At 37.2% G+C, this 25,153-nt stretch overlaps 1 protein-coding gene and 1 pseudogene across 1 annotated transcript; both read left to right on the top strand.

Moving 5' to 3' along the window:
* Nucleotides 1–19,702: 19,702 nt before the first annotated feature.
* On the top strand, nt 19,703–21,433 carry mc1r (melanocortin 1 receptor). Its single transcript, XM_056478241.1, has 2 exons — nt 19,703–19,786; nt 19,904–21,433. The coding sequence occupies exon 2, from the start codon at nt 19,977–19,979 to the stop codon at nt 20,946–20,948; it is 972 nt and encodes a 323-aa protein (XP_056334216.1). The 5' UTR covers nt 19,703–19,786; nt 19,904–19,976; the 3' UTR covers nt 20,949–21,433.
* Nucleotides 21,434–22,693: 1,260 nt separating this feature from the next.
* The window catches only part of LOC130246114 (uncharacterized), a 9,988-nt pseudogene continuing 7,528 nt past the window's right edge, over nt 22,694–25,153 (top strand).

Genomic DNA, 25,153 nt, shown 5'->3' with positions numbered 1-25,153 from the left:
CACTTCCTGATGTATTCTTCTTTTCATATATACTGTATGAGGTTTTTCCCTAATTTTCTGTTCCCTGATTTTTCTCATATCATCTGAAATATTTTTATTACTATGAATTTTTGCAAATGATTCCACCAACATTTCTGCTTTATCATTATTATTAACCCTGCTATTTTTCCTTTACTAACTAAAACTGGAATGTTATTATTTTTCTGAATTCCCCCCCCATCCTTCTGATCATATTCCAAACTTCATTAATTTCAATTTCTTTCCCTATTTTATTACAGAATTCTCTCCAGTAAAGTTTTTTGCTGTTCTTATTTCTCTCTTAACTATTGCCTGAGCTTTCTTATAATTAATAAAATTATTGAACAATACAGATCTCCTGGCTTTCTTCATTGCTTTATTTCTCTCCCTAACTGCATTACTACATTCTTTATTCCACCAAGGAACTTCTTTTTTATTGTTTACATTTTTCTTTTTGCCAATATTTTCCTCTGCTGTATTTCTTAATACTTCACTTATTTTCTCATTTAACTCTTCTATGCTATCATTGTCATCAACCATTTCCCACATTTTATCATGACACACATCTTTAAAAAGTTCCCAGTTAGCATCATTAAATTTCCATCTTAAAATTCTCTCTATCGAAGTATTGATGATGTTCACCCCAATTTTACACCATATTGGATAGTGATCACTTACCAAGGTACTGTGATTATATATTTTCCACTCACATTTCCTAGCTAATTCTCCTGTCACTAGGGTAATATCTAATACAGATTTACGTCCATGTGACAAATCAACTCTTGTGTAACACCCGTTATTTATACATACTAATTGTCCCCAATCTAACATTTCTTCCACAATCAATCCATTACTGTCCGACAGAGATGTATAAAGTACTAGAGACCCAGACTTAAGTAAAAGTACAAGTACTCTATCAAAAAGTGACTTGAGTAGAAGTAAAAGTGCTCTTTAAGCACCATACTTAAGTGGAAGTACTAAAGTATTCAACATTTTTTGTACTTAAGTATTGCAAGTAGTTTATTTCAAAATGTACTACTCAAGTACTGAAAGTAAAAGTACAAGTATTGTGTAATGTAGTTATTAAAGAATGCAGTCAAAAGACATCATTGTTTTGTTTATTTTAAATCTATTTTTGGGGGGCACGTCATCAAGCAGAACGAAAAGAAACATGACTTACAATACTGTTTTTCTCTCACGCTTGAACCACAGATCTGACAGATTATAACAGCTTTAACAAAGTTAAAAAAGAACAAACTTTTCAAAGTTGTGTGTCACAAAAACAGTCCATAATCCACTCAAAACGCTATTGAAACCCATTTTCGTGGCACAAATTACTGGCTGTAAACGAACGTTCTAATTCACTTAATTTTGATTTTATTGTAAAAAAAAGAAAACGTGTATATTACTGTGTTAAATGAAAATCTGAAATATTTTATGGCTTATGGCTATGATTTAGTATTCAAAAATGTTTCATTTTGATTATGTTTTAATTAAATTGGTCTTAAACTTCAGATTTTTATAGTATATTTATTCATTCTGGTACTTTTACCATAAACCAACATCTCAACCATTTGGTAGAGGCTGATATTTTAGAAATTATGGGATGTGTTGGGGGAAAATGTATTGATTGTGTTAACAAGCGACATTAGGAGTTAAGAAATGCAATAAATAAAAAAAATTATATTGGTTTTTTCTTGGTGTGACAGTTAAATGGTTACTTGTAATACAATTGTGTCCTTTAACACAGCAGTAAGATATATGAACTGTACCCTTAATTTGACCCGCTCAAAGAAAAAACTCTTTCTGAATGTATTGATGGCGGGAAGAACAGCCGCGGTTACAGTCTATGTATGTATAATACGCGGTTATCACAGGTAATCTATATGAGACACAGTGGAGAAAACTTGCACCTCATACACGCCCAGGTCTGGATCCACAAGTATCGCTTTAACAGCCAAGAGGAGATGAAAAGTTACCTCACAAACATGCCAGCGGGTCAAATGTCCAAAGTGAGAGAGGCAGAGATGGAGTCTCACAACATTTCTCTGTAGTAGTGAAATAGCGGCTCGTGTGCTGTGCCGCCTTCACTCGCCCTCGCACCTCCGTCCTTCGCCATAGTATTGCGACATCGCGCAAAGGAGATAAATGACGTCAGTACGTAATAACCCGTTATGATCTATTACTGAACCGATATCGACCATTTTGACACCTCTAGTAACGAGTAACGATGCAGCTCATAAAAAATCTATCGGAGTAAAAGTATTAAACTCATCAAAAATATATACTTAAGTAAAAGTGGAAGTAGGAGAAAAAAACAATACTCCAGTAAAGTACAGATACTGCCTTTTAGTACTTAAGTACAGTAGTGAAGTAGTTCTACTTCGTTACTATACATCTCTGCTGTCCGATTTATCACTCCCCCATAAAGTATTGTGAGCATTGAAATCACCACACCATACTACTTTCTGACTAATGTTACCTCTTATGACTTCTAGTTTATCTTTACATAATTAATACTACAACACCCTTCCCAAACTTCTATTGAAACCACCTCCTGATCCACCACCACCTCAACATTCCTATACCCTACACCTTGTTTTATAAAAGTAGCAACTCCTCCTCCATTACATTGTTTTCTATCCTTCCGAATAACCATATATCCTTGTAAAACAAAATCTAATTGTGGTTTAGGCCATGTTTCTTGAACACATATAATATCTGGTTTGTTTTCTAAATTGGAAATTACTTTTTTTAATTCTTGCCCATTAGCTATTAAGCTTCTCGCATTCCACTGTAATATTAATAACACTAATAAGGGCCACCACATAATTGCTGAGAGGACTAAATCTGCATCTTTAATTTCTCATTTATCAAATTTACTGAGATACCCTCAATCTCTAGATACTTTTCTGAGGCTTTAATTATTATTCTGATTCTCTCAGTCCGACTTTCCGTCTGTGCTGAACAGTTCACTATTTCAGCCATAAAAGTAATAAATGCAACATTGCTCTTGATCTTAAATCTCTCTTTTTTAGTTTCTTTGTCCATTTCCGATTTCTGTTGAATGATTTCTTTGCTTTTGTTACCTATTTCCCCACTCTTTCCAAATTTTTTTAAGGCCTCTGAGTATGACATTCCTTCTTGAATTCTAACATTTTGTACTTGAGCCGCATGTTTCCTCACTTTGCATCCTCCATATCCCGCACTGTGCTCTCCTCCACAGTTACAACATTTGGGACTAACTCCTTGACCACATTTACCATACTATAGGTCTCCTCCGCATTTAGCACATCTCTGTTTGCCTCTGCATACTGCTGCCACATGTCTAAACTTTTGGCATTTATAACATCTTAAAGGGGGAGGTACATAAGGCCTCACAGAATAACTCATAGATCCCAGATATACTTTACTTGGCAGTTTGTCTTCATTAAAGTAAATCATGACCTAAAGACTATCTCCCCTTTCACCATTTCTGGTGCATTTAAGTCTTTTAACATCAATAACCACGGCACCAGTAGGACCTCTTTTGATCTTTTCGACTGTTACATCGGTAGGGATGCCAGTGATTACTCCTTTAACCCATTTCTTTTCTTGTACAGTACAAGTCACTTTTGCCCCATGATTGATTTAATTTCTACAGCCTTTTTTTGTTGTCTGTTATCCTTACAGTATATTAGCAACCTGTTGTCTCTCAACTTTTTAACACTTTCTATTAATCCTATCTTTTCCTTGATTGTTTTAGACATCTTTAGCAGATTAATGAAGCTAAATGAACCAAAATAGAGTTTCATCACAACCTTAAATTCTTATTTCCTTCTTCTTGTCAGATGCAATCCATTCTCACTATCAGTCTCAGATGTATTACTCCAGCTTCTGTTTCTTTTATGATTTTCTACTGTAATCCATTCATTTTTCAAAATTTTCCCTTCATCCGCGTCAGACATTTCTTCTTCCATTTTCGGAATGCTTCCGGAATCTATGTTCTTCTCTCATCTTTCTCTGATTATGACACTCCCTTGTTGGTGCTAGGTGACTTCAACATCCACATTGAAAGACCTCAAGCTGCTGACTCTGCTTGCATCTTTTGACCTCAAAAGAGCACCTACTTCTGCTACTCACAAATCAGGTAATCAACTAGACATTACATACACTTGACATTGCCTCGCTGATCAAACACTAGTAACTCCACTACAAACATCGGATCATTTCCTTCTCTCTCTCAACATCCACATTACTCCTGAGCTGCCACACACTCCAACTCTAGTTGCCTTTCGCAGAAACCTACGCTCTCTCTCACCCAATAGACTATCCACCATTGTTTCTAACTCTCTTCCTCCATCTTGCAAACTCTCTGCACTTGATACGAACAGTGCCACTGATACACTCTGCTCCACGCTAACATCATGTCTAGACAGACTATGGCCTCTTACATCCAGGCCAACCCGGGCCAGTCCTCCTGCACCCTGGCTCTCTGATGTTCTCCGTGAGCATCGCTCAAAACTTCGGGCTGCTGAGAGAAGTTGGCGAAAAACTAAAAATCCTGAACAGCTCATAACATACCAAACTCTTCTGTCTTCTTTCTCGACTGAGGTTACTTCTGCAAAGCAGACATACTTCCGTCAGAAAGTCAACAGTGCCACCAATCCTCTCTTACTTTTTAAAACATTTTCCTCCCTCCTCTATCCTCCTCCTTTACCAGCATCCTCCACACTCACTACTGATGACTTTGCTACATTCTTTTGCACCAAAACTGCAAAAATCAGTGCTCAATTTGCTTAACCTACAAAAAACACGCAAGATACACCACCAACACCACACACAATCACCTCTTTTTCCCAGCTCTCTGAGTCTGAGGTGTCCAATCTCGTGCTATCAAGCCATACAACCACCTGTCCGCTTGATTCCATTCCCTCTCATCTCTTGCAAGCCATTTCTCCTGCAGTCATACCAACACTGACTCACATAATTAACACATCTCTTGACTCTGGTCTATTCCCTACTTCATTTAAGCAGGCTAGGGTAACCCCACTGCTAAAGAAACCCAACCTGGATCAAACGCTACTTGAAAACTACCGACCGGTATCCCTGCTTCCATTCATGGCCAAGATTTTGGAGAAAGTAGTGTTCAATCAAGTCCTAGACTTTCTTACTCAAAACAACCTCATGGACAACAAGCAATCTGGCTTTAAGAAAGGCCACTCAACTGAGACTGCCCTGCTCTCGGTCGTGGAGGATCTCAGACTGGCTAAAGCAGACTCTAAATCATCTGTCCTTATCTTGCTGGATTTATCAGCTGCTTTTGACACTGTAAACCACCAGATCCTGCTATCTACGCTTGAGTCACTGGGCGTCGCAGGCACTGTTATTCAATGGTTCAGTTCTTACCTCTCGGACAGGTCATTCAGGGTGTCGTGGAGGGGAGAGGTGTCCAACCTACAGCATCTAAACAATGGGGTACCTCAGGGCTCTGTTCTTGGGCCAGTTCTCTTTTCTATCTACACGGCATCTTTAGGAACAGTCATCCAGAAACATGATTTTTCCTACCACTGCTATGCTGATGACACCCAGCTATACCTCTCTTTTCACCTTGATGATCCCTCGGTTCCAGCTCGCATTTCAGCCTGCCTGTCAGACATTTCACACTGGATGAAAGATCATCATCTTCAGCTTAGCCTCACGAAAACGGAAATGCTTGAAGTTTCTGCCAACCCGACTCTTCACCATAACTTTTCAATCCAGATGGATGGAGCAACCATCACTGCATCCAAAATGGTAAAAAGCCTTGGAGTAACAATTGATGACCAACTGAACTTCTCTGACCACATTTCTAGAACTGCTCGATCTTGCAGATTCGCACTCTATAACATCAGAAAGGTCCGACCCTTCCTATCTGAACATACAGCTCAATTCATTGTTCAAGCTCTTGTTCTCTCCAAACTGGACTATCGCAACTCTCTGCTAGCTGGGCTACCAGCTAGTTCTATCAAACCTCTTCAGCTGCTTCAGAACGCAGCAGCACGAGTGGTCTATGATGAACCCAAAAGAGCACATGTCAGTCCGCTACTCACCCGTTTGCACTGGCTGCCAGTTGCTGCCCGCATCAAATTCAAAACTCTGATGTTTGCTTACAAAGCAACCTCTGGCTTTGCTCCTTCGTATCTGCTCTCACTTCTGCAGATATATGTGCCCTCCAGAAACTTGCATTCTGTGAATGAACGTCGCCTCGTTGTTCCATCCCGAAGAGGGAAGAAATCACTTTCCCGAACTCTCACATTCAATCTGCCCAGTTGGTGGAATGAACTCCCTAACTACATCAGAACAGCAGAGTCACTTGCTGTCTTCAAGAAACGACTAAAAACGCAACTGTTTAGTCTCCACTTTCCTTCCTAATCTACAACTGCCTCTCTGGCTATACCACTAACTGTGCTCTCTCTCTCTCTCTCTCTCTCTCTCTCTCTCAAAAAAAATACTAATTTTTTACTAATGCTTAGCTTCTTAGACTTTACACACCTGAAACTTGTCTTTAGCACTTGTTCACTGCTGCTCTTATAGTTGTGTAAATTGCTTCCTTGTCCTCATTTGTAAGTCGCTTTGGATAAAAGCGTCTGCTAAATGACTAAATGTAAATGTAAATGTAAGTTACCTCCTACCATGCACTCTCCAGTCACAGATCAGCTGTTGCCAAACCGCCCTCCGACCGTCTCCGTTTCGCGTTTCATCTAAAAACATGAAAAGGCACTAAGCTCTGCTCAGAAAGTCGCTAAATGTCACTAGATTACATCATGCGTCAATTTGCATATTAATTACGTCATCACGCCCAACAGTTTCTGTTTGTTTAACAGCCTATGGTTAATTAAGGGGAATTTATATTTTCACTATGCTTTATATAGGTTAATTTAATTAAATGAATACTATAGATGTGTAGTGAATTTTGCAGAAATGTCAGACATATTAAACTCAGACAAGTTCAGGAACTGGTACCACTAAAATTTCTGTGATTGTGAACAAGAAAAAAATAAACGGTCAAGTTAAATTTAAAACAAAGGAGAAGCAGATCGGTTTGACTGTAAATGGGAAATAACTTACACTCTCAGTGCTAAAACATTTGCCGTCGGTACGCAGATGATCTGCTCTCAGGCTGCAGGTGGGAGGACTCTGAGGCTGGGGAGTGGCCGACGGCATCATCCACAGCTTGTTGCGAAGAGTAGGAATGGTACATTATGGACATATGAGTGTCTATAAAAATCTTCAGTAATACCAAAAAAAAAGCCGCTAGATTTGTCGCTAGTCGCTTTTTTGAAAATTTGTCACTAGAATGATCTGAAAAGTCACCAAATATAGCGACAAAGTCGCTAAGTTGGCAACACTGTGATGAACGCATACATTTTGAAGTATATCTAGACCCAGCGGAGGACAGAATTCCTGTCGAGTAAGTCTTTTATTCTTACCTTCATGATTTATATGAAATAGGTCCTTACAGGCCACTTATAGTTTCATTGTTATACAAAGTGTATCCTATAATGTATAAAGCATATAATGATAAACATAGGCCTATATAATAAAATGTAATGTTATATGAAATATGCTAAGCTATTGTGAAAAATAATTACTGACAGTTGACAAAACAGGTGTTGTTCAGTTTATAATTCCTATGTGATAACTAAGTTTATTAGGTAAATTAGTATCACAAAAATGTTACTAATGTAGTTTATGTAATCAGCTTATTTTTTTCAGATGTGAAAACAACAGCAGTAAAGAGAGACTGATGATGACATGACTCCACAGGCTCTGATTGCCCCTTTCCACTGAGTGGTACGGTACAGCACGGTTCGGCTCGGTGCACTTTTATGGCTGATTCCACTTTCAAAAACCGAACCGTACCATACTACTTTTTCAACACCCTTTCGAAAGGGTACCAAACACAAGAAAGAGTACCAAAAGGTGGAGCTACACGCGCAGGTGAATGCTGATTGGTTACAGAGACACATCACAAGCTCGTGGAGCTAGCCAGAATGAAAACAAAGGAACCGCCATGTTTTAAATAAACTGCTGAGACATTAGTAATACTATAACCATATAATATCGGGCCATGGATGACCCGAGCTCAAACAATTCTTGTCGTCATCTTGATAAACAGCCACAAAGCTACAAAGAACTAAATCTGCCGTGTTCTGTTGTTGTTTTACGAGCCTGTCTAAAAGTGCGAGCGGTATTCTAGGTACTACCAGAAGCCCTGAGTTTTGAGATCTTAGAGAGCGGGTTGGATTGTAGCGAGAAACAAGGTCAGTTAGATAAACAGGAGCTAGATTATTTAAAGCTTTATAGGTAAGAAGTAATATTTTAAATTCAATACGAAACTTAACAGGCAGCCAGTTTAGAAGGATAAAATTGGGGTGATATGATCAAATATTCTGGACCTGGTAAGAACTCTGGCTGCTGCATTTTGTATCAGCTGAAGTTTGTTAATAGAGGATTCTGGACAGCCAGCAAACAGAGCCTTGCGGTAATCCAGCCTAGAAGTCATAAAAGCATGGACTAGTTTTTCTGCATCTGAGATGGATAGCATACTTCGTAACTTAGCAATATTTCTCAGATGAAAGAATGCAATTTTTGTGACATGGGATATATGATGTTCAAATTGCTGTCCAATATGACACCCAGATCTTTTATAGTAGAGCTAACGCTAACTTTGTATCCCTCTAATTGCAGGTCGAGTTGTGAGATCTGCCGTGAGCAGGATTTAGGCCCAATAAGTAATATTTCTGTTTTGTCTGAGTTTAAGAGAAGAAAATTATTAGTCATCCAGTCTTTAACATCTTTAATTCACTCAGTTAGCTTAGACAGTTCAGACATCTCATCAGGTTTAGTTGAAATATACAATTGAGTATCATCTGCATAGCAGTGAAAGCTGATCCCATGTCTTCTAATAATGTCTCCAAGGGGTAGCATGTATATTGTAAACAGCAAAGGGCCTAAAACTGATCCTTGAGGCACCCCATACTTTAATGGGCTGACTTGTGAAGGCTGTCCATTAATATTCACAAACTGGTAACGGTCGGCTAAGTATGACTTAAACCATTGTAGAGCCTGTCCCTGGACACCTGTAGATTTTAAGCGATTCATAAGAATATTATGTTAAAACGCCTCTGCCGAAGTGCACTTGCCATCCAATTTTCACTTCCACGACACATTTGCAACAGCAGAGAAGCTCCGCTGAGCTTCCTTTCCCCTCCTCACCACTGCCGCAGCAGTGATGCTCTGCCTGAGCTCACATACACCTGCATCTAACATACCACTACTGACACACTCCCCAGCACTGCCACAGCAGTTAAATTGCCTCCACGGAAGAGTACTTGCCTTCCAATACCAACTTCCACTGCACCTCTGCAACAGCAGAGAAGCTCCGCTGAGCTTCTTTTCCCCTCTGCACCACTGCCGCATTATCTAATTCTCAATGCACCAATCAGACGACTCCTAAGCTACTACAAATACCCTGGGTTACGTACCACCGCTATCTTCGTTTTGAAGAATCCCCCCATCCACCCCTACTCCTCCTTCTTCCTAGATGGGTGACACGGTGGCCCAGTGCTTAGCACTGTTGCCTCACAGCAAGAATGTCTCTGGTTCTAGGCTTTACCAAACCAGCAGACATTTCTGAGTTTGCATTTTCTCCCCGTGCTCACGTGGGTTTCCCCCGGGTTCCCCGGTTTTCTCCCACCGTCCAAAAAATAAGTTAATTGACTAATCCAAACCGGCACTATAGACATGCTCCTAGTAAACAGTTATCTCTCAAGAGCAATCACTGGCTGTTCATTGGTTATTACAGCGGGGGAGTTCTCGAGATCTACCTGAGCTCAAACTCCCCTCTCGCCTTGCAACGGGAGGGAGCCCCGTGCTCGAGGATCTTATGAGCTCAGGGCTCTCTCCCGGGACAGCATGCCAAACAAGCTTATAATTAATCATCAGCTAAGTGTGAACTCTTGAAATGTAGTTTTTCGGTAACATATCGGAGACTGTAAGGGTCTGTATGTGTTCATATATGTTGCATTTATTAATTTATTTTATATAATTGCAGACGTTACAGTACGCCATTTCGCACTGTCATTAATCTGCAGTTATAATCAAATTATGTTTATGTATGTAACGGTCAGTGGAAACGGGCCATGAGATTCCCTTCTGTACATGAACCTGGACCATGTGATGGTCACACTGGGCTTTTACAAACCTTACACCCTTTATCATCTTACACTCTTCATATTTACATTGTTGATTTTGCCCTGAATGTGTCTTCTGTACACAATGTTTCATGTTTAAATTTAAGTGCATGCCTTAAGTTATATGTAAAGTGTATTTATAAGTAACTTTATAAGTAGATTTGCTATATGTAAGTTTATATAGTTTATAGAGTTTTATACAGTGTACTGACTCTCACAAGTGTATCTCGAGTTATTTTTGTGTGATAGTTAAAAATATTTTAAATAAACTGCAAACACTTCCCTCTTATGCTGTGTTCACACCAGAAGCGGAACGCGCGGATAAATCGCACTATTTGCCCGTAAATAGACGTGTTAACATTTGAGTTTACTGGCTTTATACGCTCGTGAAAATCCGCTACGTTCGTGTTTTAAATTTACATAAGAACAGACGCGGATTCGCCCGGTGACTGTAGCTTCATTGCTAAATGGCTAACATGAATTTTATTGAGAAAATAACAGTGTTTATGTGCTTTATGAAGGCTGAAAAACAGCGCCGATACGTTTAGGGCCGTGTCTGAGTCAACTAGATCCTTTCAGAGGTGCATCCAGCTCTGTGAGCTCATAAACTCCTTCTGGATGATGGAGAAACTTAACCTGGATGGAGGCTTTCAGTGGCGCTTCTGACCGAGCTGAGCCCAGTTTGATGAACTGTTGTCGGTGTCAGCTGGAGGATTTCCCCCGGGACACCAACAACAGGCTATACCCCTGCTGAAAAATCCAGCTTAAACCAGCCTAGGCTGGTTGGCTGGTTGACCAGCCTGGTTTTAGAGGGGTTTTGGCCATTTCCAGGCTGGTTTCCAGCTATTTCCAGCCTGGTCTTAGCTGGTCAGGCTGGAAAATGACAAGCTAAATCCAGCTAAAACCACCTTGACCAGCCTGGTTTAAGCTGGACATAGCTGGTTTTGGCTGGGCTCCCAGCCTGGCTAGGCTGGTCAAGCTGGTTTTAGCTGGTCATCTCCCAGCCTGACCAGCTAAGACCAGGTTGGAAACGGTTGGAAACCAGCCTGGAAATGGCCAAAACCCCTCTAAAACCAGGCTGGTCGACCAGCTAAAACCAGCCAACCAGCCTAGGCTGGTTTAAGCTGTTTTTTTCAGTAGGGACGTCACAATCACGCCCCCACAAGAGCAAGCTCCTGTTTGGTTAACGCGGCGCGAATGTCTGCTTAAGTTCAGATTTTCGAACTCCAGCGGTTTGCGCATTAAGCGTGTCAAACGCACAAAACGCTCAATTCACGTCTTGCCATTCGCGTGTATCGCACCATTCACACTGCACAATACTACACAATACAATGCTGTGCTGCAGGATGTCTATTCGCGTCTTTGCATTGACTTAACACGTAAATCATTTGCGCTTGACACATTATGCAGGTCTTTGTTCTCTCAGGTGTGAATCACCGCATTAGTAATGATAGTTCACGCCTTCTCGCATAGATCATTTTCACTCAAAAAGTGACTTAGAAAATTTTATTCAATATATTGTTTTCTGTGACCAAGTAAACTAGATTATTTTCACATTATTTTGAAGCAAAAACACTAGGCTACAAGATCCAGTTCTCAAAAGACTTGGGAACAAATGTTTTCTGTGTGTTTCACTGCCTTGTTTCAGGACTTCAAAATTAGTTTTTCACTAACCAGGCATAAACGTTTCTTTCTCAAAAACACAAACTGCTTATGAATTATTGTAGCCCAGCTTGTGCTGTTTACAGTGTTATCACACTTTAGCCATTAATATGTTTTTAAGATACTGAAAACAACACAAATGTCAGTGCATGTCAAAACTTCTCTATGGCACCAAAACACCTTTAGACCCCTGGAGGTTATGGTAAAATAATTACAAGAAATTCTCTTTGAATCGTTGTAACTGATTTTAGAGAGATACATTTTTTTTTACATTTGGAATGTTGGTGAATGATAAAGATTTCTGTTTTATAATAACTTTAATATTATAGTCTGAGTTTACCTAAAACTGTTGAAAGATTGTGTATGGAGAGAGAGAGAGAGAGAGAGAGAGAGAGAGAGAGAGAGAGAGAGAGAGAGAGAGAGAGAGAGAGAGAGAGAGAGAGAGAGAGAGAGAGAGAGAGACTGTTTGAGAGAAGCCAAGAGCTGTGTTTTGCTTCTGTTATCAACTTGCTAAGCAAGTGTAACCAAAATAAGCAATGGTATTAAGAAAACAACACAACCCAGATGGTTGTCATAGAATAGACATTGATTATGAACAGGAAAACTTTGAAACTTGATAAAAGGCTATGCAAAACTAGATGAAACTGGCTAGAGAATGTTAATATCAAATCTTTGAGTTCAACAAAGTGAGCTTTATTATAAGCTGTTCCAATATTAATATCTATAGTATAATAATGTTTGTTGTCTTATCAATATTGTCACTAACCTCTGGAAAGGAGTGTTATATCATTACAGATTGCCTAAGGGATATATCAAACATTACCATTTACATTATATCAAAGTCAATAACGCTGAGTGAATCTGATGAGCTTTAAATGGATCGGTTATCCGGCTGTGTCTGCTATGAGTAATGATGACGACTTTTCCTGATTTGGATTACTTTCTGGTACAATAATAATAATAAAGTCTTAATAATTTGCAGTGGTGAAATTGAAGACTGCCATCTATATTGGGTTAAAACCCATGTCTAAATTCAACCGAGGGTCCAAAGGTTAATTACAGTTAACTCTTTGCTATCTAAATGTTAAAGGTAACTGTTTTAGACTTGATGGCATTTAAACAGTGATATTGGCTAAGTCCTTAATTGTCCAGAGAGCACCCTTAATTTAGCACAGGAAAAATAAGCAGAGAATTGAGTTGGAGTAATTTGTGTTAAAGGCAAATGCAGCAGTAAGTCACTTTCTGTGTATGTGTGTTCTCAAGGGCAGAGGAACATAATTGTTTGGATTTTGTGTAGAACAGAGAAAATTCGAAAGAAAACTTTTGAATCTGATGGTTAAATAGCTGATGTAAGTGTTCAGAAAGTATTTCTACTGCAGCAGTGAAAATTAACATTTTAGGAAACAAAAATGCAGCATGAGCTTTGGAAGCATTTGGAACCTGTCAAGTCAACTCAAGTTAATATTATTGTTGTGAATACTGACAGTGCTGTTTGAAAATGTTTCTCACTTATGTTTTACAGAAACTTAAGCTGTCTTTTAATGAATATTCGGTAGTCTATAACAAGAGTTTGGTATAGCAAAGGTCTTGTTTGTATCTGGTAATAGAATTGTTAAATCAGTCTGTTCTTGTTGTATTGTAATATTTTTAACAAGTTTCACTTCCAAATGACAAATATGAAAGATGAACGAATTTCAAATAATCAAGATTTTGAACAGGTAGCTAACCTGTGAGCATTTCTAATGGACAGACAGTGAGAATCAAATTAATTTTATACAAGATCATAATGTTTGCTTCTCATTATTTTGAATGGTTTAGTGAGTCAGAGTAACATATTATGGTACAATATGACAAGTTGTAAAGATAATTATAAGGTTAAGTTAATCATAGGTTATAGTCTTATAATGCATGATGACAATATGTTCCTAAATTTAACACATTTAGGTTCATAAAGTTGTGTTTAATAGCACATGGATGATAGTTGTGAGTTGAAAACTCTGGTAAGGTAAAAAATGGTAAATATTGTGGGTTTAATTGCAAATAATGATTGCTGTCTTGTTTCTGTTGTAAGATGTTTGAGTTTAGATTTGACTTATGTTTGATCTTTTTTAAATAAAACTAAAATTGTGTTCAAGCAAGTTTAAGATAAAGATGTTTTTGCAGGTTATGAGCATATGAATCCTTTGTGGCTTAGGTCGAGTGGATCACCTTTTGTGTCTGATCGGAGGAACTCTTAGCCTTAGTATTAGCCTGGACTTAGAGTTGAAGTTATGTCTTTGGGTGTGACTGAATTAGTGTAAGAGTTAGTAAAAGAAGGGTTGTGTAAGTTTATAGCTGCATCAGAGGATGTCGTGATGAAAGTTATAAAGTACAGGTTGTTTGCTTCTGGAGAGTTAGTAAGGTTTGTGCATTTGTGTTTAATATTCTGGACTTCTGGATCTGTTTGCAGGACCGTTAATCTAATTAATGAGGAGGAGCACCTGCTGACACAGGCAAACTGTCTCAAAAAGCCGGATGGCTTGAGGACCTCATCAACCCCTGTTGTGAGTAGAAGGTGGGAGGGCTTTGATAATGAGGACTGGAATTTTTAAGCAGAGCGGCCTACTAACCTTTTGCGAGTATTGAAGCTGGCTTCTGATGATGAAACTGCAAACTATCTTCAGTAAACTACATTTTTAATTAAATCTCTGATTCTTCTTCATCTGACAGACTGGTCATTTTTGGGATGAAACTGTATAAAATTCCTATAACATTTTCTTTTCGGCTTTGTCCCTTTATTAATCTGGGGTTGCCACAGCGGAATGAACCGCCCACTTATCCAGCATTTGTTTTATGCAGCAGATGCCCTTCCAGCTGCAACCCATCACTGCGAAACACATACACACTTATTCACACACTCATACACTACAGACAATTTAGCCTACCCAATTCACCTGTACCGCATGTCTTTGGACTGTGGGGGAAACCGGGGGAAATGCCAACTGACCCAGCTGAGGCTCGAACCAGCGACCTTCTTGCTGTGAGGCGACAGCACTACCTACTGCGCCACTGCGTCGCCTTCCTATAACATTCCAAATTTTTTTTTCCTGTTTAAAATGAGTTGGAGGTGGTATCACATTCATAAAATTTTTGCAACATGAAAAACGCATTTTGCTTTATTCTTGTAATCTTGTAATCAAAAACAGCCAGTGCTTGACTATCACTGGGGGTCTGATGGTAGTTGCCTGCCTGATTTTTGTCAAAAGACGGAGGTGATACAATATTTGATCAAGGTGGCCACCTTCATTCTCTATGCACAAAAAAACGTGCATATTTACATTAGTCCAGTGCAAGTATTTAAAGTTATTTATATTTACATTAGTGCAGTGCAAATGTTCACTCAAATTGTTCTGTTGTTTAAATGTTTATATTAATGCATTGAAAATGAATGTTTATTATATTAACACTTTTATATTCCTGCAGTGCAGGCAACACTGTATAAACTATGTACAGTACAGATGTTAATTTTATTTTTTACAAGAATAAATCCAAGTTCATCATTCCCCATACCTACTCTTTAATCTTTAGCTCAAGCTTTTACCAATGGGCAGAAGGCAAACTATTGTGCAAAGCTGGTTGATGCTCCCTTTACCTTGTGGATGAGATGCACAATGTGGACCCTCAGCTGAGCGACAGACTGTGTCATTCTGGACACACGTATCATGTTGTAGGATGCAATTTGTGAACCTAAATCAGATGTAATACATGTAGATGTATAAATCAGAAAGAAATGAAACTTCTTTAAAAAAGTATTAGGTTTTGCATAAAAATACTTGTGCTTAAAAAATGCATAACACATTTGTTTCAGTTTGTTATTTGGCTAATAAATTACATTAGAATGTTTATTTTGTGACACATATAGATACAGTATAATACAATTTACTATAGTATGGTTCAAAAACGTAAGATTATTTAATATAAAACACTACTACAACTACTTATTTTTGTCATCTGGATTAAATCTACCTAGTACATTTTTTTAATTCTACGTTTAGAACATTATAACATTACCAAAAGCCTCCTTTCAGTCGCTCCACCTCTTTACAGAGATTGTCAGCCTGATGCTGTGCATTATCAACTGCCAGGGGTTCAAAAAATGAACAATAATCATGTTCCAGATGCTGGGCATCCATTGGCACAGGATTCTCATACATTTCAGTGTAAATTTCCCTTCTTTGCCATGTTCTGACACTTCTGGGTTTTGCCTCTATTAGACTTTGCAGTCGAATCAGCTATGCGGAAGTGAAGAGATGGCCGAGATTCAACCGGAAACACATCAGCAAAGTTTGTGTATAGAGTCCATAAGCTGATCGGTTGGGCGGTGTCCAAAGTGGCCTTCTAGCAACACATGAATCGATGTGCTCCAAAAGCTCAAAAATGTAAGCTGCTAGTAGTGTACTTTAAAAGTTCTCTTATTCTCTTCTAAGAACGAATATTATGCAAATACTTATTTGACTGTTTTGTGTCCATGACAAAATGGGGAAATCAGAGAAAAGAAACAACTGAAGTGAGTCTCTGGAAAAGGCTAATTCTGCCAACATTAGCAATAACATGAGTGAAACGCTGGAAGATTCTTGTAGTTTCAAAACGAAAAAAATTACATAATTATTTCAAAATAAACATGGACTTTATGGTATGTGAGGAAAGATTCCCTGCACCTCCAAATACTTTATGCAAATCACCAGCTACAAAACAATTGAAAACTGAATGGTCAGATGTTGCCTCAAATTGAAGCTCTTTCTCAGTTAATAAACACCCAGTCTGATTCTTTAGAGTATGTGATAGAAGAAAATCCAGAAGAGATTACTTCTATGAAGGAGGTAATTAATGACAATACAAAGAAATTTACAAGTGTAAAAGAAGCTATAACAAATTCATGAGTGCTGAAGTTAACCATCTAAAAACCAAGTAAAGTAGAGGAAATTTGCATGGGGCAAGACCGAAGCTGTTACAGTTAGAAAGTTACTTACGATGGAAATTTAAGGCTCCATGGTATTCCGGAAATAAAAAAGAGAATTTCCTGAAAGGAACCAGAGGATAAAAACAGACATCCCAGACATTCCCAGCAACCGAACAAGAACAGAGAAATCATTCTACAATTTGCTTCCAGATGCTGTTTGTCGTACAGCAAAGGACTCAAACATTTTGCGTGAAAGTAACATCAAAATATTACATGGAAAGGTGTAAGATGTTTATTATATCGAGAAAAAAAGTGAAATTAATGGCCTTTTCAGGACAATTAAAACGGATTTTATATTTGATTTAAAGAAAATACACTTTAAAATACGATGTCAGAACACACCTCATATTAGCAACCCAATAGTCTGCACTTTCTAAAGCGAGTTAGCATATGTTAAATGCAAGTTAACAGGCACACAAGTACTTTCTCTTTCTCCTCACCTTCACAATTTGCAAGCAACTCTGTGAAAAATATTTTTAAAATAGACATTTGAGTACTCACCATTTGCATTGCATTTGCAATGGTCAAACATGCTTGCTGTAGGAAATAATTGCTGCAATGTTCCTGATGGTGCAAAGATACTGTTAGTATAAATTTCAAGAAGCAGGGAAGTGACTTCCCTGTGCTTATTCCTCATGTGCTTTTTGTTTGCATATTAGTTCATGCTTTTGAAAAAAAATTCCCAATTTTTTAAAATAATTTACTTTTTAAAGGTTAGTATGTTTTCCATTTTTAAACATGCTATCATCAATAAGATGTGTTAAAAAAAACAAAGATTTTTAATCTTTGCTTTTGACAATTATTTTCATAATTTTTCTTTTTAGGATAGATTTTTTTTTTGTCTTGTGCTTGCACACCTTTCAGTTTGCTCTTTCTGAACTGTTATTCCAGCCTTTAGCCTGTGCAGTTGTGACAATTACAAAGTAATATGAAACAAAATATTTTGGCATATTTTGTAATTCTTCCAGGAATGCTTTTGGTGATTATTAAAAGTGAAAGTGTGAAAGATGAAGCAACAGGTTTTGACCGGAAATTTAAGTTTATTATGCAAGAGCATCCAGTAAACATTTGTAAGTTGAATTTAACCTGATTAGGCCTACACATTTTTTATGTAGTGATTGTGTACTAAAGAAGAGATATTATTTGATTTTCTATAACTCAGATTAGCAGAACTATAGAAATTGTATTATGTTTAATAATAAAAAAAAACTACACACTATCGGATTTGTGTGGTCCGATACTCATAATTTTTGGTATCAGGGTCGACCGGTTCCAAAAAAACGGTGCATCCCTACTTTATATAGTGCAATACTAATAAAAGTGTGATTTTACTGAACGTTTTAGAGCAGCAAATGCAAATAAAATATTTTTAAATGAATGAAATTAAAAGCCTAATGTTGGTCTCAATTCTACAAAAGACTTTCAATCTGAGAACTGGAAGTTAGCTTATCATTGAGCCAGACACCTAAACATTTAGGGAAGCGCGGGGCACAAAGTAACGTGGGGTTAAATGTAACACAGAGTTTTAAGGTATTTTCTCAGGGTTAACCATGGCATGCTTCCGTGGTTTTCACCACAATGTCAGCAGACGTCTTCCTGCCAATTATTGAAAAAGTTCTGCGAAATTTGGATGAGAAACTCAGAAGAAACCACTTTTGCAGCATAAAAGTATTTTTTATTATAGTCAATATTTATTTAATTTAAAAAAATCTGTGAAAGTTGAATGTAAAATCTTATATTGTTGTGATCATCGTCTTCTAGGCTAAAAGACAAAAAATTTTTTTGAAAAATGTAAAAAAAAAAAAAAAACACAGTGACTGCTTGCCAGTTTTGAGAAAAACTTGACACAGCGGGGTTGTAACAGGGTGTTACAATTAAGCCACACACTGTTGGACACCAATTAAACTAACAAATTAATTTGTTGGGAACTTTTTAAATAAAAATGTTTTTTAATAGAAAATATTTTTAATAGATTTTTTTTCTAATAGTGCAAATAAATGCATTGTATAATAATGGATAAATGGATAATAATGCAAATAGATTTAAATGTGTTTATCCAATAAACAAATCCAATAAACAAATAAATAAACATACTGTGCTATGTAGAATAAAAAAGAAATGAGACAATTAATGAGGAAATATAGCTACTATTTAAAGTAAACAGAAATTAACTGTGTGAAATCTGCATTTATAAGCATGTGTTATAACTACCCCCTATCTGTTACAACTTGCCCCGCAGGTGGGGTAAATAGTAACATTTATACTCCTGGCACTGTTGGCAATACTGTACAGAAACTACAGGTCCGGCGATTATAATTTCAGTGCTCATTTGTAGGAGAGACTTGTGTGTTGTTGGTAAAAAAAAAAAAAAGTATGGGTTGTCTAACCCCATTACTTTGTTCATTATTTGATCAAAACCAAAAAGTGTTACTTTGAGCCCCGCTCTCCCCTATAAAATGCGACATTATTAGTGTGACATTTAAAGGTTAAATCATGAAATCATATCGATAATCTGGATCTTGTAAAACATTAAGAAGACAGGGAACGACTAGGGACAGCAAAAAAAAAAGGGTATATCACTTTTATTGTAGTTAAAGATTGGAACAAAACAAGGCACTCCTGCTGTTATTTATTTTTGTTATTATTAACTATTTATTTATTGTTTTTTGTTTTATTGGAAAGAAATCATAAGCTTTGTATAAATCAAACGACCGTTATATGTAAAGGCATTTGAATTTACAAAATATAGAGTTAACAAAAAAAAAAACAAGTTAAATAATTTGACAAGGAAGATACCAAATTAGAAATCTGAGGCGGTGCCCAGTGGGGAAAAAACGCAAGTTCTCAGACTTCGACAGTAGGCTACTGTGTGCAGCAGTCTTTTTCAAAGGTAAAATTGCTTGTGCTCATTTTTTATAATTACTCATTCGTTTGGGGGGAACAAATATTGGACTTTCTGGAACTGATCGTGGTGAATTAAACAGAACTGTCTTTTTTAATATGAAAGGTGTGCTAAAGGAAAACGAAAATTCTATCAAGCTCAAAAGGACTGTGGAAGGGCAGACACTAAGTTAAGGAGCATGAACGACTCGTCGCGCCATCACTTCAGCATGAAACACATGGACTATATGTATAATGCTGACAATAATATCACTTTAAACAGCAACTCAACAGCCGGTGACATAAACGTCACAGGGATCGCCCAGATTATGATCCCTCAGGAACTTTTTCTAATGCTCGGTTTGATCAGTTTGGTAGAAAACATCTTGGTGGTTGTGGCAATCATCAAGAACAGGAATCTTCATTCGCCTATGTATTATTTTATTTGCTGTCTGGCGGTGGCAGACATGCTAGTGAGCGTTAGTAATGTGGTGGAGACGCTGTTTATGTTACTGACGGAGCATGGGCTGCTGCTGGTCACCGCAAAAATGTTACAGCACTTAGATAATGTAATTGACATTATGATATGTAGTTCTGTCGTGTCCTCTTTGTCGTTTCTGTGCACCATTGCGGCGGACCGTTATATCACCATCTTTTACGCACTCCGGTACCACAGTATCATGACTACGCAGCGCGCCGTGGGCATCATCTTGGTGGTGTGGCTTGCCAGCATCACCTCTAGTTCTTTATTTATCGTTTATCACACGGACAATGCGGTCATCGCCTGTCTCGTGACATTTTTTGGCGTGACGTTGGTGTTCACGGCGGTTCTGTACCTGCACATGTTCATCTTGGCCCATGTCCACTCAAGACGCATCACGGCTCTCCATAAGAGCCGTCGGCAAACCACTAGCATGAAGGGAGCCATCACTCTGACTATCCTGCTTGGAGTTTTCATCCTCTGCTGGGGACCGTTCTTCCTCCACCTCATCCTAATTCTCACCTGTCCCACAAACCCTTACTGCAAGTGCTATTTCAGCCACTTCAACCTATTTCTGATTCTTATAATATGCAACTCGCTTATAGACCCTCTCATTTACGCTTATCGCAGTCAGGAGCTGCGCAAAACTCTCAAAGAAATAGTTTTTTGTTCGTGGTGCTTTGCAGTGTGAGCTATTATTTCGCTTGCTTGTTTGTCATTACTGACGTTTAGAAAAAAAATGTATAATGTTCAATTTGCTAATGTTGCCTTTTATTGCAGTAAGCGTCTCGTTACACTCGAATTTTACAGAGAATACAATGTGATGATGTTTACTGAGATAACTAGATCTTTTGTTTTACCTTTGGGGCACAAACATTTCGAATTACTTTTTTCTGACAATTACAATATGAAGTAAGTTCTCTATTCTTGATTTACAATAATAATGCATTATATAATAAATAAATACTAAATTGTCTCAAAGAAAATCTTATCATTTTATATCCTTTGTATTTTATAACCTCTAAAATGGCTTCACTATTCATAAATACAATAAATAGATAAAACGAGAGAAAGTTTTATGAAATCAATTTACTGGGAGAGGTTAACCCCCCTGTCTTCATGTAACAGTATATGAAATAAAGTTACTCAGCTAACAACCTAATAGCATAAATTTGATTATGTGTGATGTCTCCAATTTTGTTTTTTTGTTGTCAAGTTCATTTTAATCCAGAATCCCCATTTATATAATCATGATCGATTTTGCAGACAATCTTTCAATCATCCATTACAGGACTAATTGTAATCTTGCAACCTGGATGTTTCAGTTGTTGTGCTAACTATAATTTAATTTAGTTTTCTTTAAAAATCCATAATTTACTGTTTAACGAATTATATGTTTGTGTCTCTTATTCAGTGCTGAAAAGCAATGGACAAGACCTAATTAGTTTAAATATGATAAAATTGATAATTATAAAATACTATTTATTTATTTGATCTAAATTTTATTATTTAAATCAAAGCAGCTTTTTAAAATTGAAGTAATTAATTTCCTCCTTTATCTATTATCAGTTTATTACTAGTCTTTTATAATTCATTAGATACTCTTTTGATTCGGTTTCCTTTTTAGAGTTACTTAAGCTTATCACAAGCTTTTCCACGTGCTTAAGATGTGACTTTGGGCAAGAAAAACGATTTGAGAGATGGCAGCCATCAGGGCCGCATGCCATTTCATTAAGCCACTAAATTTTGTCTTTCATGGAAAGCACATGGTTCCCTTTTTTAAACATACTGAAGATCCAAAAGCTATTCACTTCTGTTCTATTAATACTCTCTCTCTCTCTCTCTCTCTCTCTCACACACACACACACACTCACACACACACAAAGTAGGACATTTCTGAACTTTCACCAAACAACAGTGCCTTTGTCAGATTAACAGACACAGAATAGTGCAGTTCTTATATGGGAAGATCTTGATTACATATATTATTATTTAAGCCAAACTTTGGTAATGCTTTAGATTACAACCCGCCAAGAAAAACAGGTCACTTAGTAGGTCAATTTACTTTCTATTAGTATAGGATACTTTTAAAGAATGTGTGTATAGGTATAAGGGAACAAAATGTAATATTTGGGTAATAATGAGGTAAAAACCAGATAATCAATGTGCATAGCTAAACTGAATTTACAATGTAACTTTTGTGGAATTATATATCCCTTTTCTGTACCTCTGTATAGGTATAGGGAATAATATGGGATGATTGGTGAATAAAAGAGTTGCTACCTGTGAAATTACAATTCTTTTCTACAGTCTGTATTTTATCTCTGCAATTCAAAATGCTAAAGGAATTATATATATATATATATATATATCCGTAGATGGGAGAAAGTTGTAGAAAGTCAACCACCACTGCAGCCCTAAACCAGTCGGGGCCTTATGGCAGCGTGTGCAAGACACATGAAAGCTCCTGAAGGACTCCAAGATGGTGAGAAATATTGTTCTCTGGTCTAATGAAACCAATTTTCAAAAAAATCTACTTTTTGGACTTAATGCTAAGTGATATCTGTGGAGAAAACCAGGCACTGCTCATCACATGTCCAATACAGTCCCAACAGTAAAGCGTGGTGGCAGCATCATGCTGTGTGGGTGTTTTTCAGCTGCAGGGAAAGGATGACTGGTTGCAACTGATGGAAAGATGAATGCAGCTAAGTACAGGGATGTCCTGGACAAAAGCCTTATCCAGAGTGCTCAGGACCTCAGACTGGGCCGAAGGTTTACCTTCCAACAAGACAATGACTCTGGAATGACAGAGGATACCAAAATCCAGGTGTGAAAAACTTGTTGCATCATTCCCAAAAAGACTCATGGCTGTATTAGATCAAAAGGGTGACAATTTAATATAATAATAAATATATGAATAAATAAATAAATATATACATATATAAATATACCATAAATGAACCATCATTTAGGCATATTATTTTATGCCTGGGTGAAGGACCCCCTCATAGTATCATTGCAGGTCCCAAATTTGGGATGGCCACCTTAGAATTGATATAACTTAGGCCCCCTAAGTGGCACCCCTGATCACATCAATACAGGTTTAAAAGGCTGAAGCAGTTTAATCAAACACAACTGCTCTCACTAGGTCAAATGCCTTTTTGAATGAACTGGTGTGATTGTCAAGGTATAAATAAACATGTTAATTGCAATCATTTACAATCAAGGTTGTGAGGGTGTCTGAATCACAATCTTTTAATAATTAATCATGCAAATCTAAGATAGAAACATGATTAGATAGGTATAGCTCTACTCACCACCAAATTCTGCTGTCCATCCAAGAGTATAAAAATGAATAGCTAATGCCTAGTCAGCACACACAAAAAAGGTTTTGGCATTAAACAGCTGAGAAAACATTGGGTGCACATTGCACATTGCATCTAGGTCCTTTGAAATGCAAAAAAAAAAAGGAAATCAGAATAATTTTGTACAACAAAAACACTTTAGAGGTGCGTTTAAACGTGAAATGGCAATGCTTTTCAATGTGAAAATTAGCTGGAGGCCCACTGTAACTAAAAAAAAATATTTTCACTATACTTATAAGGATCTTTGCTGGGTTCTAACATAAAGTGTTACAATTATGTATTTAGCAGATGCTTTTATCCAAAGCGACTTGCACCCGCGAACACAAAACTAAGGCAATGGGCTGCCCGGGGAGCAGTTGGGGGTTCAGTGCCTTGTTCAAGGAAATCACCCTTAGCCGTGGTATTGATGTGAATATTCAACCCACCAATAATCCCTGTTTATGAGTTTAAGAGAAAACGTCAAACGTAAGGCCTAGTTTTTGTTTACAAAATGGTTCAATTTTGATTTTATATTCTTTCAAGAAACTCATTCGGTAATATCTGATACAAATTTCTAGTGTTGTGGGGCAGTAATATTTAATTTGTCTCATGGATCAGACCGATCAGCGAGTGTCTCTTGCTTAAAAAATAATTTTGGTCGTGAAGTTTTGCATTTAGAATGTGATGAAAATGGCCACTTCATATGCATAATTTTAAAAAGTTTCGGTGTAAATTTTATAGTAGTCAATATTTATGGATACAATAATAAGTCTTATAATGACCGGTTTTTAATTTGCTTATTGGCTTTATTGGCTTTCCAAATTTCCTGATGGTTATTTAATTTTAGGAGGTGATTTCAGTATTGTATTAAATAAATCTATTGATAGATGACCACCAGGGTGACCCTCAAATGTAAACTTCAATTTAAAATTGTTTATGAACAGGTTCGAGCTCATTGATGTATGGAGAGAAAAGAATGTAGATGATACTGTGTATAATTGGAGTAATAAGGATAAATCTAAACGTTCCAGAATAGACTTTTGGCTTGTTTCTAATCATTTTGATTTGAATAATATTCAAGTTGATTTTATAACAACCCCATTAACTGATCATTAAGCCATTTCGATTTTAATTAATATTTATCCAAGGGCAAATTGTAATAGTCAATATTCATACTGGAAAATGAATAGTTCTCTGCCTAAACTAAGTGGTCAAACAAGAAATGAAAAGATTAATTAGTTATTATTGGATAAAAGTAAAACATGAAGGATTGTTTAAAAGTAATTGGAAAGTATTTGAGAAAATTTAGTAGTGCTTTAGCTAAATCACAACATTTTACGGAAGAGAAAATTGTTGAAGAGATTTTATCTTTATCCAGTATACCTAACAACAGTTTATTGGGTGAGCAGGCAGTGTGTCTAATGGAACTACAAAACAAGTTTGATGATATGTATAGAACGCAAGCTCAAGGAGGTTTTGTTTGATCGAGACAAAAAAGGCTAGAGCATGGTGAGCAGATGTCTGCTTGTTTTTTCAAACTTGAAAAATCTAG

The sequence above is a fragment of the Danio aesculapii genome, chromosome 18 (assembly GCF_903798145.1).
Source record: "Danio aesculapii chromosome 18, fDanAes4.1, whole genome shotgun sequence".
Taxonomy (NCBI): Eukaryota; Metazoa; Chordata; class Actinopteri; order Cypriniformes; family Danionidae; genus Danio; species Danio aesculapii.
This window is presented reverse-complemented; position numbering and strand designations above follow the sequence as displayed.